This window comes from Pleurodeles waltl, chromosome 6 (genome assembly GCF_031143425.1).
Source record: "Pleurodeles waltl isolate 20211129_DDA chromosome 6, aPleWal1.hap1.20221129, whole genome shotgun sequence".
Taxonomy (NCBI): Eukaryota; Metazoa; Chordata; class Amphibia; order Caudata; family Salamandridae; genus Pleurodeles; species Pleurodeles waltl.
Genome location: NC_090445.1, coordinates 968,430,613 through 968,442,545, shown reverse-complemented (window position 1 = coordinate 968,442,545; position 11,933 = coordinate 968,430,613). Strand labels below are relative to the sequence as shown.

Sequence of the window (11,933 nt, the reverse complement as noted above, 5' to 3'; positions counted from 1 at the left end):
GTCACTTCATAGAGTGAAGAGAGGATGGAAGCTCTAGATCCACGTGAAGACAAAGAAATGAACTGATGTCAGCATGCACACTGGACTTAGATGGTCACTTCCAGAGAAAAACAGGGTTGACGCAGAGCCATATGACAACCCCTACCAGTGGGAAGGAGCACTGCTTTTGAGTTTTCTAGATCCAGTCTTGTACCTGGGAATATTTACAAGCTGTGGAATCTGCATTTAGAAGTATCTATCAGAAACTCCAGTCTCCTTTTTTTCTGCATTGGGATAATGTCCAACTAGGAAATGCTCAGCATTGAGGAATGGCACCAAGACTGAAGAGACCAGAAGGAGGATAGTTTTCTTGAGGAGGAAGACTTCTTCCTATGGTACTTTTTATTTTTATGTGAAGATCTCTTGGGAGGTCATTGCCCTCAGGTAAGCCATTTGTCAGAGTAAAGGTAAGAGATTCAACTTCTCCCTGCAGGTCTTACCAAACTCTACTTGCCTTACACTCCATGGTGGAACTCAGATGTACAGAGATAGGAATCAGGCTGTGGTGTGCTCATATCCCAGACAAAAGCAGATATGGTCTGAGGGGACATTTTGTGACATCTGCATAAGGACTTGAACTCTGAAAGTTTCCACTGGGGTATATTTGACCTCGCTTGTCAAAAATCATGAGGAATTCTAGAATGGAGAAGCCACACGAGCTCCGGATTAGCACTGAGGAGGCACTGAAAAACAGGCATGAATGCCAATGTGCTTGCTGGTGCTTAAACTCTAGCATCATATACAGAGACCGACACAGCTGAAGCCAAATCGCACCACTTGGTGATGCTAGGGAGATTGTTGGGGGGAGGGGTGGGGAGAAACCTTTTCCAGACTGGTCTGAAGCCTAGAAATATATTTGATATATAGTAAGGAATCTGCAAGAACATTCATCTTTGCAAAAGTTGTAGCTGGCTTTGGGCTAATGTTCCGGGCATTATTAAAATGATGCTGCTGAATACTTTAGCAGGCTACCACATTGTTACCACGAATCAAAAATCTTGATTGAAACACTGATCCTTCACCCTTGACTTTATTTTGAGGGCAAACATCTAATTGAGTGGCCGGTGTGTGAATCCACCACATTTAATCAATGAGGCAACAAGAATATTAATTTACTAAGAAGGTCTAAGGATATTGTTACTCATGACCTTAAGGTCTCCCTCTAGTACAGGCAAAACACAAATATGAATATGCGAGTCAGCGGGATGTAAATAGTGATTTGTGCTACTGAGCAAAACCATGGACCTCTAATACGATCAATGGAACTTGTGCATTACCAGCCCCATTAGCAAGGATTACTGTATGTAAAGGTACACACAGAAGTAAGTTCAACACTATGACAAGGGCTCTTTTGGGAACGTTTTTCCCAGTTGAAAATGTATAGATCCAAAAGACTAAAGTATGCATACAGCATGAAACTAAACCAGGTATCTAAGAAATATTTATTGACAGTAAAATTAAGGCTTTTAATACATTTTTTAAATACCTCAAAAAGCAGGCTAATGCATGGCAAATTATTATATATATATTTATATTTATATTTATACATATGAAAATAGTTAAAACACATAACCAATGACAAACGTGTGTCACATTGACATCAATTTTATCTACAAGACAAACAAAACATTAAAAAATGTTCCAATACACAAATTTTGTAATGGTGGATCAAACAGCACACAGTGTTAGTTCTGTATTCTTAAAGGCAGCTTAGATCTGGGAAGGATTTGCTCACAGCCATCATCCAATATCTTAGATCTTTCCAGTCTCTCCAGCAGTGTTGTGTTTGCTTTGTTTTCCTTCTCTTTCTTATGGCCTTTCTTGTGCTAAGAGGAAGAAAAAAAATCCTTTATAAGCCTTGGTGGTTTCATAAAAGTTTAGCTGAGAACATATTTAAAGAAAATGTTGGCACATTCTTTATTTCAGTACTTCATCTTCAACGTTAGCTCAGATTTTAATACTGCCTGTACTGTGAAAATGTACAAATCCAAGAGATTGTATGTTAGTCTCATTACCCTGGGTGAAAATAGGAAGAGTTGACACCACTGAACATGCACGAGTCGACAGAATTAAGGTCACCAAAAACTACTTTGATTTCACTCTTCTAATATTTACCACCTGCCTCCTAGATATCAATGCCTGCAAATCCACCATACATAAATGTCTGCAATGCCAGTCTGTGGTCTGATGAGAATTTATTTTGGTCCTTAAAGTATACTTTAACTGCCTGCTCTTTCTGTGACAGAGTGTGGGGTTGCAGTAGCATTTTTAATTTGTACAAATTAACACCAATAAACCAGAATGATGTAAAAAAGAAAAAGCAGGTGGTAGAAGCAATGACTTTGTAGAAAAGGATTGAATAGACAATGAGAAAGGTGAAAGGGCACAGGCACTGAAAAAAAATCCTAAAGGGGGTGCTATTGGGATACTGCAGGTAGAAGAAAAAACAAACAGGCTGTCAATCAGCAGAGAGGCATTGGATGCAAAACAAAAAAAAGGTGCAAGAAGTAGAGAAGAAATGAGTTACCAACCTGTAACTCCAGTTCTCCAAAATTGTAATCTTATACATTACCATGCTTGAATCATTCCCAGTCAGGCTTGGAATTTCCAGCACATTTAAATATTGCAAAACAGTGTTAACATGTTAGTATGGAATAGTAGACAGATCGCTTTATTCGGCAAAATAATACTATCAAAGCAGATAAAAAGAAATACATCATAATTAAAAAAAGTATTAAGATAGGTGGATAACAATGACAACATAAAACAGTACATCAAACACCTCAACCCTCATTTAAAATACATAAATTGAGTTTGAAAGAAAATTATCAAATGCATAAAAGTAACAAATAAATACAGTCCACAGCACATAAAACTCATTTCAATCTCGGCACAAAAGATTAGCTTCAACTGCTATTACAAGCGCATGGCGAAGTAGGGTTAAATTGAGTGGCATACTCCTGACTTCAGGAATTTATGTCTGATTGGCCATATGGCCTCCAGAAACATCGGCAGTGGACATGCCACTGCCATGGCCATTTGATTTAAGAATCCTAAAAGCTACTGACATACTTACAAAGCCCATGGATCTACAAAGTGGAATGAGCCAACTTGCTCTTTTGCTCGCAATACACAGGGCAACAAAATAATACATGCGCTAAGTGCTCAACAACTCCACATCCCATTGGGCATAAATCACTGTCAGCACCTAAGTTGGGCCATTTACAAGTAAACAAACAGTGGTAGTGTTCCCAACCTAAATCGAATAAAAAGTTCTTGTGCAAAAGGGGAAACAATCATGTCCATAAAAATCTCAAATTCATAGTGGCACTTCAAGGATAAAAAAAAAACTATTAGTTTAAACTGGTTGAGGGAAACTCTGCTAATTTTTCCACTTGGACTTTCAACCAATATGCATCCTTCACAAGCTGAACAGCATTTTTTGGGAGATGTGCAGGATCCAACCAGAAACTGCTCAATCCAAGAGCGAAGAGAGATTCCTTCACATATTTACATCACTCAACCCTTTTTTAGGTCTTGCGTGCTCACTCAGGTACTAAGCCCGGCTCTATATGGGCCAAAAATATCCGAGGACCATAACCTAAGCTAGTAAGTCAATGGCCGTAAGGCAGCGATTTGTGAGAGAGTAAAGGTTTAGATCCAACCGAATAGGCAAGGTTGGAGAGCTTGCAGGAATTTTTAATAGCATTTTCAAAAAGGAGTTTTCAGCTTTCTCCAGATCGTTTTGATTACAATAACCCCATAGCTCTGCACCATATAATACTCCACCCCTGGCCTGGGCTTTATATATTTCTAATGGAGGAGTGAATAAGTAAGTGTTAGACTTTTCATCCTTGGTGTGGTCTCCCTTAACGTTTTGCCTCTGTTCCCCAGGTTGTTGTGTGCTGGACTCTGATTTTGCCGTTTTTGTTTCTCTGGGCACTTTACCACTGCTAACCAGTGCTAAAGTGCAAGTGCTCCTTTACAAAATGTGCATGTAATTGGTTTATCCATGAATGTCATATTTGATTTATTATTAAGTCCCTAGTACAGTGCATTAGAGGTGCCCAGGGCCTGTAATTCAAATGCTACTTGGGGGCCTGCAGCACTGGTTGTGCCACCCACAAAAGTAGCTTTGTAATCATGTCTCAGACCTACCATTGCAGTGTGTGTGCAGTTTTAACTGTAAACTCGACTTGGCGAGTGTACCCACTTGCCAGGCCTAAACCTTCCCTTTTCTTACATGTCAGACACCCCTAAGGTAGGCCCTAGGTAGCCCGAACGGCAGGGTGCAGTGTATGGTTAAGGTAGGACATAGTAATGTGTTTTATATGTCCGGCCAGGGAAATATTGCTAAACTCGTTTTTCACTGTTGCAAGGCCTGTTGCTCTCATAGGTCAACATGGGGGCTACCTTTAAATCTGATTAAAGCGTAGATTACCTTTGGGAGTGGATGGACATGTGGAGTTTAGGGTCTCTGAGCTCACAATTTAAATATACATCTTTAAGTAAAGTTTATTTTAAGATTGTGTTTGAAAATGCCACTTTCAGGAAGTGGGCATTTTCTTCCTTATACCATTTTGGTGACTGCCTGTGCATGGATTCCCTGCCTGGGTCAGTTTGACAGTTGGGCTAGTTGCACCTCACACTTGACAGTGACACAAAGGGAGCTGGGGTGTAGTCTGCATTTCCTGGTGAGCCATCTGTCCTAGGAGGGAGGGGAGGAGTGGTCATTCACACCTGAAAGGGCTGTGCCTGCCCTCACACAATGCAGCCTCCAACCCCTTGGTGAGTGTCTGGGGCCTGGCCCGGGCAAGCAGGATTTCACATTCAAGAGACTTTGCTTTGAAGTAGGCCTACTTCAAAGGAGAAATTGGGTATAAGAAGGGCACCCAAAACCTCTGCCTGGAGAAGAGCTGAGGAGCTGAGGAAGAAGAGCTACCCTGCCTGTGACTGTGCTTTGAGGCGCTATCCTGCAGTTGCTGCTTCTGCCAGAGTAAGAGGGCAAAGACTGGACTTTCTTGTGCCTTCGATCTTGTGAAGATCTCCAAGGGCTTGATTTAGAGCTTGCCTCCTGTTTGAAGTCACAGGGACAGCAAAGACTACTCTCTGCCAGCACCTGGAGTCTCTGGAGACTCATACTCTGCCCTGTGGTGCCCATCCAGTTCCTGGGACCCTGAAAGGAGAAGCTGGCAGCCTAAGGAAGAAATCCATGCACAAAGAGCTGTGACGGAAAAAGATCGACACGACTCCGATCTGCGGCTGGGAAATCGACGTGCCGCCCGCTTCACAGCTGAAAATAGATGCTCACCTGTAACACGACTGAAGAAGCGACACACGAAGCTGGTGAGATCGCAACCCGCACTGCGTGGTTTTCAGATAATCGTGAGACTGGATTTCCGATGCAAACACTGCTGGGCATTTGAAAACAACGCAAGACCTCCCTGGACCCAAGAGTGCTGACCAGATCGACGCATCGCTCTCCTGTGGAGAGAAGAAACGACGCACACCAACCCGACCAAAAAAAGAAACGAGGCAAGGTCTCGTGAGTGAGTGAAATCAACACATTGCAAGGCCTTTTTGATGCACACTCGCCAGTGCAGGGTTATTTTTGACGCACCCAAGGTACATTTTCACGCTAACAGTGTTAGTGTGTGTTTAAAACTACATGAAGACTCTTTTTGCTTTTTAAATTGATAACTTGACTTGTGTACGGTGGATTTTTGTAGTTTTGGGCTTGTTTTGTTTGGGTAAGTTTCTCTATTTTTCTAAACCTGTGTTGTGCCATTTTGTAGGGTTTCCATTAAGTTACTGTGTGTGTTGGTACAAATACTTAACTTCAGAGTGCTAGGTGTAAAGCCTACTGCTTGTGCGAAGCTACCAAGGGGGTACGCAGGGATTAGCTGAGGGTGATTCTCTTTTACCCTGACTATAGTGAGGGTCCTTGCTTGGAAAGGGGGTAACCTGACTGCCAAAGACCCCATTTCTAACAGTAAGCAGTATGCATTACAATACACATTAAGAGGAAGAAGCAGGCTCACCTTTATTGCAACAGGTTTCTGAAGACTGCCTGTCCCCGCTGCGTTAGATTCTGCATCCATGTCAAGGAAGTAGTTCCTCATAAATGTGTGCATGCTGTCCCTGGTGGGTGTACGGCAGATGTCTTGCAAGGGCACACCAGCAGAGACTGCTGCAGTTGATGCCATGCTCCTGGTGGAATGCTCTTTCACTGAGTAGGGAATGACCTTCCTGGTGGTCCAAGAAAGACTAAAAGCTGACCTGATAAGCACATGTCCTTTGTTTTCTCAATGTGAAGCTGAGGCATCTACATAAAGTCAAATGAAAAATGACCGGTCCAAAGAAGGTTCCCAGGCGATTCAGACTTGGGAGACCACCCTTTGTTGACTCCTTCTGGTCAAAACGACAATGCCTGCAGCCAAAATCCAGAGGACCCACCATGACCACGACCAGATTTGACAAAGATTTCCAACACCCAAAGATACCCCTTCACCCACAGCCCCCTGGCCTTGGGGAATCAGACTGACAGTCCAGCAACGTACAGTGGGTGCCTCTCCTACTGGTCCATCCTTTGGTTTTATGGAACCCCCCCTGGGCCCAGCCTGTCCCCCCAGTGAAAAGCATTGGGTGCCTAATGCAGTGTTTGAACCCTGCCACCCGTGCACTGCTGAAGGTGTGTGTTTGGTGCCGACTTGTGGCCCCCAGGCAGTCCTAAACCCCCCCAGGTCTGTGCCCTGAAGTCACAGGTACTTACCTACAATCTGTTTTCCTCCGAGTGACCCCCCCAGTCCTCACAGGATTAGTTTGAAAACCAAATGCCAAATTTGACCTCTGCACCCCGCCAGCCATGTGTTGCTGCGTACAATCTAAAGTTCCACATTTCAAATTCATTTTTACTACTTTAAAAAATTAACACTAGTAAGAAATTGTTTCTGCTGCTTCTCAAAAAGCTGCATGTGATTCGAGATGCAGTTGCAGCAGGGAAATTAATTTAATTGTACATTCAGTTTGTTAGTACTTCCCAAGAAACAATATACTATGGATTAGTTTGAGTGTTCCAATGCCCAATTTTCTAAGGAGAGGTTTCAAATACTTGTTTATGTCCTGTAGATATGGACACAGGCAAAGGGTATCATCTACAATCTTTGGGAAAGAGTTGCAAAAACATTGTCCGTTTTCTGCATTACAAGAAAGTATGAAAAAATAAATAAATAATAATTTACCCACTGAGTTAACTTGGAGTCAAGATAAGGTTTCCTTTTTTTTTTGACAGAATGTTCCGTAAGTGTACTGAGAGTTCACAAGCTTTGCTGCTGCAGCCAGATCTGTTGTTCATACGATACTAAATGTTCCGTTTTATCATCTTTCTAGACACCTTTGACATTGCAGCTAAAGTGTTTATTGGTGGCAGTTGATGATTTTCTAATATCAGCTCCCGCTCGGTTTCTGGGACCACCACACTTGCTCTAGGGCAGAGGTCTTCAAACTGGGCGGCGGGCCCCCCTAGGGGCGCCTCAAGTGGTCCCGGGGGGAAGGGGCCAGACTCTGGCCAAAAGAAGCATTATACAGATAAAAGGCCTTTATTTTAAGCAAAAACATGTAATTGCCCTTTTAAAAAGACAACAGTACTTAACTGCAATGTTTGAATAGGTTTAGACATATTTAAACATTGCAGTCTTTATATAATAATTGTGAAAAATTCTGAGGGGGGCCCAATGATTTTTATTTTTCAACTGGGGGGGGGGGAGGGGCACAGCATAAAAAAGTTTGGAGACCACTGCTCTAGGGTGTTTTTGCCAAAATCTTCTTTAATGAGGCACTTTGAACTTGTCAGTGGTGCAGTCTCAGTCACTCAAATAGTTAACTAAACTAATATAATTTACAATGGCTGAGTAAATCCAATTTCTTGTCTTAAGGCGTGTGGATAAAGGATATTAAGTGAGCAAACTTTTAATAAAAGTTTGAAACCTCTATTTTCTTTAGGACTACAGCACCATATAAACAAAGTGATACATTTGCATAATTAAAACTGTTGGGGGGCATGGCTCCTCCTCATATAGCTCTGTAAATCATGCAATGACTGGCTGTTGAACTCAATCTGCTTTTAATCCAGCCTGTGTGTCAACCAAGACAATTTTAAATCAAAGTATGCCCCTAGATAAGTACATTCCATGACTTTCTCTATTACTTTGTCTACATGCCACTTAATGTTAAGCTTAGATTTTCCAAATGACATTTATTTTGCTAAAGTTAATAAGCTAGTTCTCAGCACAAAATTCTCCTAGTTGTTGTAACTGTCTCTGTAGGCCATTCTGGGTTTTCGAAATTAAGACAAGAACCTCAGCATATATTAAGAGATTTTTCTATTACTAAATTTAACTGAGTCACTATCCTCGTTAATAATTGGTGTTAAACTAGCATTGTAAAGTGCAAATGGTATTGGTGTCTAGGTACCACCATATTTGAGGCAGTTACAGGTATTTGTGTTAATCCTTGCACCTGCTGTAATTTGACTTGTACCCATGTGTCTGCATAAAGTTCTATAAGTAAATATAAAACAGCACAATCAATATCCCGTTTCATAAGTTCTGACCAGAGATATCTTAAAACACTAAGTGGTGGAGAAATTCACGAAGCAAACAAAAGATTAGTTTATTCTAAGCCTAATGTACAGTAAATTAAAGCAGCTAAAATAAATATGTTTGGTCTAAAACCGGTTTGATTAATCAGGATATGATTCCCCATCCCCCTCAGCCCAAGCTGATAAGAATGGCTGCAGATGTCTAGCAAAAAAATGTGCTGTTTCAAGATTAATAGCCCAGTCTACTATTGTCATATTATTCAACTATTAAGCAGGCCATATTATTGGTACTGCAGTGTAGTTTTGAGACAGATCATGGTTTCCTTTGCCCGTGACAAGCTATTGGGTGAGATTTTCTGTATTTTTGTGGACGCTGGGAAGAACGTTCAGGACCATCAATAGATATCCTATGATGCAAAATGAAGGTGCAAGAAGCTTGGGTAGAATGGTGTTGAAAATGGAAGTACATGGGAGCCTTTCACATCGCCCCACATTGTTAAAAATAAAAGCGAAAGGCGTCAGCTGACAAACCCAAAGCGAAGACAAACAAAATAGGTTAATAAAATAGAGCTCTTAAATATCACCACTGAAGCTTTAATATGGTTACTCTGGTAGGATTTAGTCAACTTAAAAACTAGAAACAGATGTAAGAAAACCTGTGTGTTGATAAAGTTAGAACAAACCAAAGACACTTAAGGTTTGTAATTAGGATATATAACAGGGATAGTACAAAGCTTATTAGCATCATAATTAAGGGACATGAGAATGTTCCCGGGACATGAGAATGACCAAATGTAGCACTGTTACATTTAACAAAAGATTATGGAGCCTCCTATCCACCCGAATAGCATACTTCACTATTCACTCCTCACCTCTATTTAGACAAGTTAGCTAAAGGTGGTCTTCCTTGTTAGTGGCATGCTCTTCTGAAATCTCCATAGTTTCAGAGTACTAGCACTGCTGCTTAGGTGCATGCCTAAGACACCATTTGGAGGCACTATAAACTTTAATACACTATCCAATAACCTTAAACAATCAGGAGTTTTGGCCCAACATTTCATTATTTTCCGGTTATGGGGAAAATCAAGGCGCTCTCTTAAGGCCCTTAAAGTAGATTATGTAAAAAACAAAAATACAAAAAAAATGGCTCTCATTAGGACCTGCCCTTACAATTTACTATCCAAGTTCTTCATGTACTTGGGTCTCAGTGTGGATACAGAAATGTCTGTATAAATCGTTGAACCAGTTGAGACCTATCCCCCACCATATCAGCCCGATCAGGATCTACAGGCTTCAACTGTGACCAATGCACTAGCGGATGCAACTGCTACCTGGAGGGAAAAGATTTTACAGGCCGAGCCCAGCAATGCTCTTGGGTAGTCCGGTAGTTTGTGGCACCCAGGTAATTTGCAGGTGCACTTATAGCTAATATTGGAAGTACTGAGATAAAACTTTAGAAAAACCATAGAGCTACTCTCCAACAAGGAATCCACAAGAATTTAACGTGTGCAGACAGAGCAGAGGATTGAGCCCAGAGATAAACATGCCAATGCCTACTTAGTTTTGAATATTCTAATTTTTATAGGCCCTAGTCAAGGAAGCACTTTTCTTTAGGTGCCAGAATACCCCTCCTGTGTGATACCCATGTAATACAAACATTCATAACAGATTAAGTTTCAGCTAATTTATACTACAATAGAGTTAAGTATTAATGGTAGAATCTTGATAGATCTTTAAAAGGTTTTCTTTACCACACTCATACCCCAACTACTTATCCCTAGGATTAACTGAAAGTATATTAACCATAGTCTAATTCAAGATTGATAAATGAAATTATACTTTAACATGAAGTGCCAGACTAACCAATCTCATGCAAAGGTCAGAGAGAAGCAGCAAACAAATTACCTGGAAAAATGGAACACCTCCACTTTCCTGACAAGTTACATTTGCCTCCGTACAGGATTTCTCAAAGACTACGCTGTCCTCAGTAAACGTAACGGGCTCTTCTTCCAAGAAGTCCTAAGGAACAGAAATACACAGGATTTGATTCTAAAACACCTACTAACAAATGGATTCATAAAATGCAATGTTTTCTTCTTTAGTTTACTTTATTCGGTGCAAAAAGACCATAAAAAGACATAAAATGAATAAATAACATACAGATTTCACAGTCATAAAAATTTCTAAAAACGTTAATACATTTTCCGAACACCATAAGCAGCATGTATAAAAATTAGCACAGCCTGGATTATGTCCATGTTTCCCAAATCATGTAAGTGGGAATAAGCAAGTTGGCTAGTTCTAATACTGTTAGACTGAAATAGCAGAGGTAAAAAGCTTTTTCTTGGAGCAGTATATAAAGTGCAAAAAAGCATAAAATGTAATGTACTTTGAGATGTCTTTCCATCGCAGCAACAAGGAGGAAGGTTCTTAAACCAGGTTCCAGCAATTGGAAATGCTACCAGATAGTGTAAGGTATTTAGACGTAGTCTTGTGAGTAAAAACCTTTGTCGCTCATGATTAGTGATGGTCAGATACAGCTTCGGTTGAAGTTGTTGTGTCTCATAACTTGTCCATAGTCCCATTGAACTAGAGGGTGGGTCCATGTCCTGATTTTTCTGCCAGAATATGTCTTTAACCTTCTTAATGTCCTGTCTTGTTAAAGTATCTGGTTTGAGGAAAAAATCTCCTAATCCTAATGATAGGAGAGAGAGAGAGAAACATATCTAAGCCAGGGTATATCTAGAAATCGTGACAGAAGGAGACAGTCCTGTATCACCTTTCTCCATAGATACGCTTCAGGCTTAGTCCAGATTTTCACCCACAGTATGAGAGGTTGAACTTTTATATAGCTAGATATGTATCTCAAACCTACTTCTTTATGACAGAACTTTACTGATGTAGATTGGGGGACTGATAATAGCCTTCTTAGAAATTTATTTTCTATAATCTGGAGCCCTGTACATTCTTCAAGCCCCCAGACCCCAGCTCCAAATGTTGCGATAGAGAGGCATTTAGAAGTGAAGACAGTCATCATTTCCTTAACAGGTTTATGCCGGAGACTTCTTGCAAACCTAAAAACAGCTTCAATGGTTTTTTAGAATTGTATTGAGCGTATATTAACTAAAAACTTCCAGTTAAAATCTACATCAATGGGGACCCCCAGATACGTAAAATGTGGGACCTTAAGTATCTCATGCCCATTTAAAGTAAATTTGTTAGTTTTTGCTAATTTAGGACCGCACTTCATAACAAATGACTTAGTTCTGTTAATTTTAAGACCAAGGTTCCTCAA

The 11,933-nt window shown here is 40.7% G+C and overlaps 1 protein-coding gene across 2 annotated transcripts in view; it reads right to left on the bottom strand.

Annotated features, from left to right (window-relative positions):
* Nucleotides 1–1,462: 1,462 nt before the first annotated feature.
* Nucleotides 1,463–11,933, bottom strand: part of KIF11 (kinesin family member 11) — a 135,057-nt gene continuing 124,586 nt past the window's right edge. For both annotated transcript variants that reach the window (XM_069239811.1, XM_069239812.1), the window contains exons 22-23: nucleotides 10,544–10,657; nucleotides 1,463–1,865 (exon numbers count right to left, since the gene is read on the bottom strand). In XM_069239811.1, coding sequence (XP_069095912.1) covers nucleotides 1,725–1,865; nucleotides 10,544–10,657 — 255 coding nt within the window. In that variant the 3' untranslated portion in view covers nucleotides 1,463–1,724. The remainder of the gene's footprint in view (nucleotides 1,866–10,543; nucleotides 10,658–11,933) is intronic.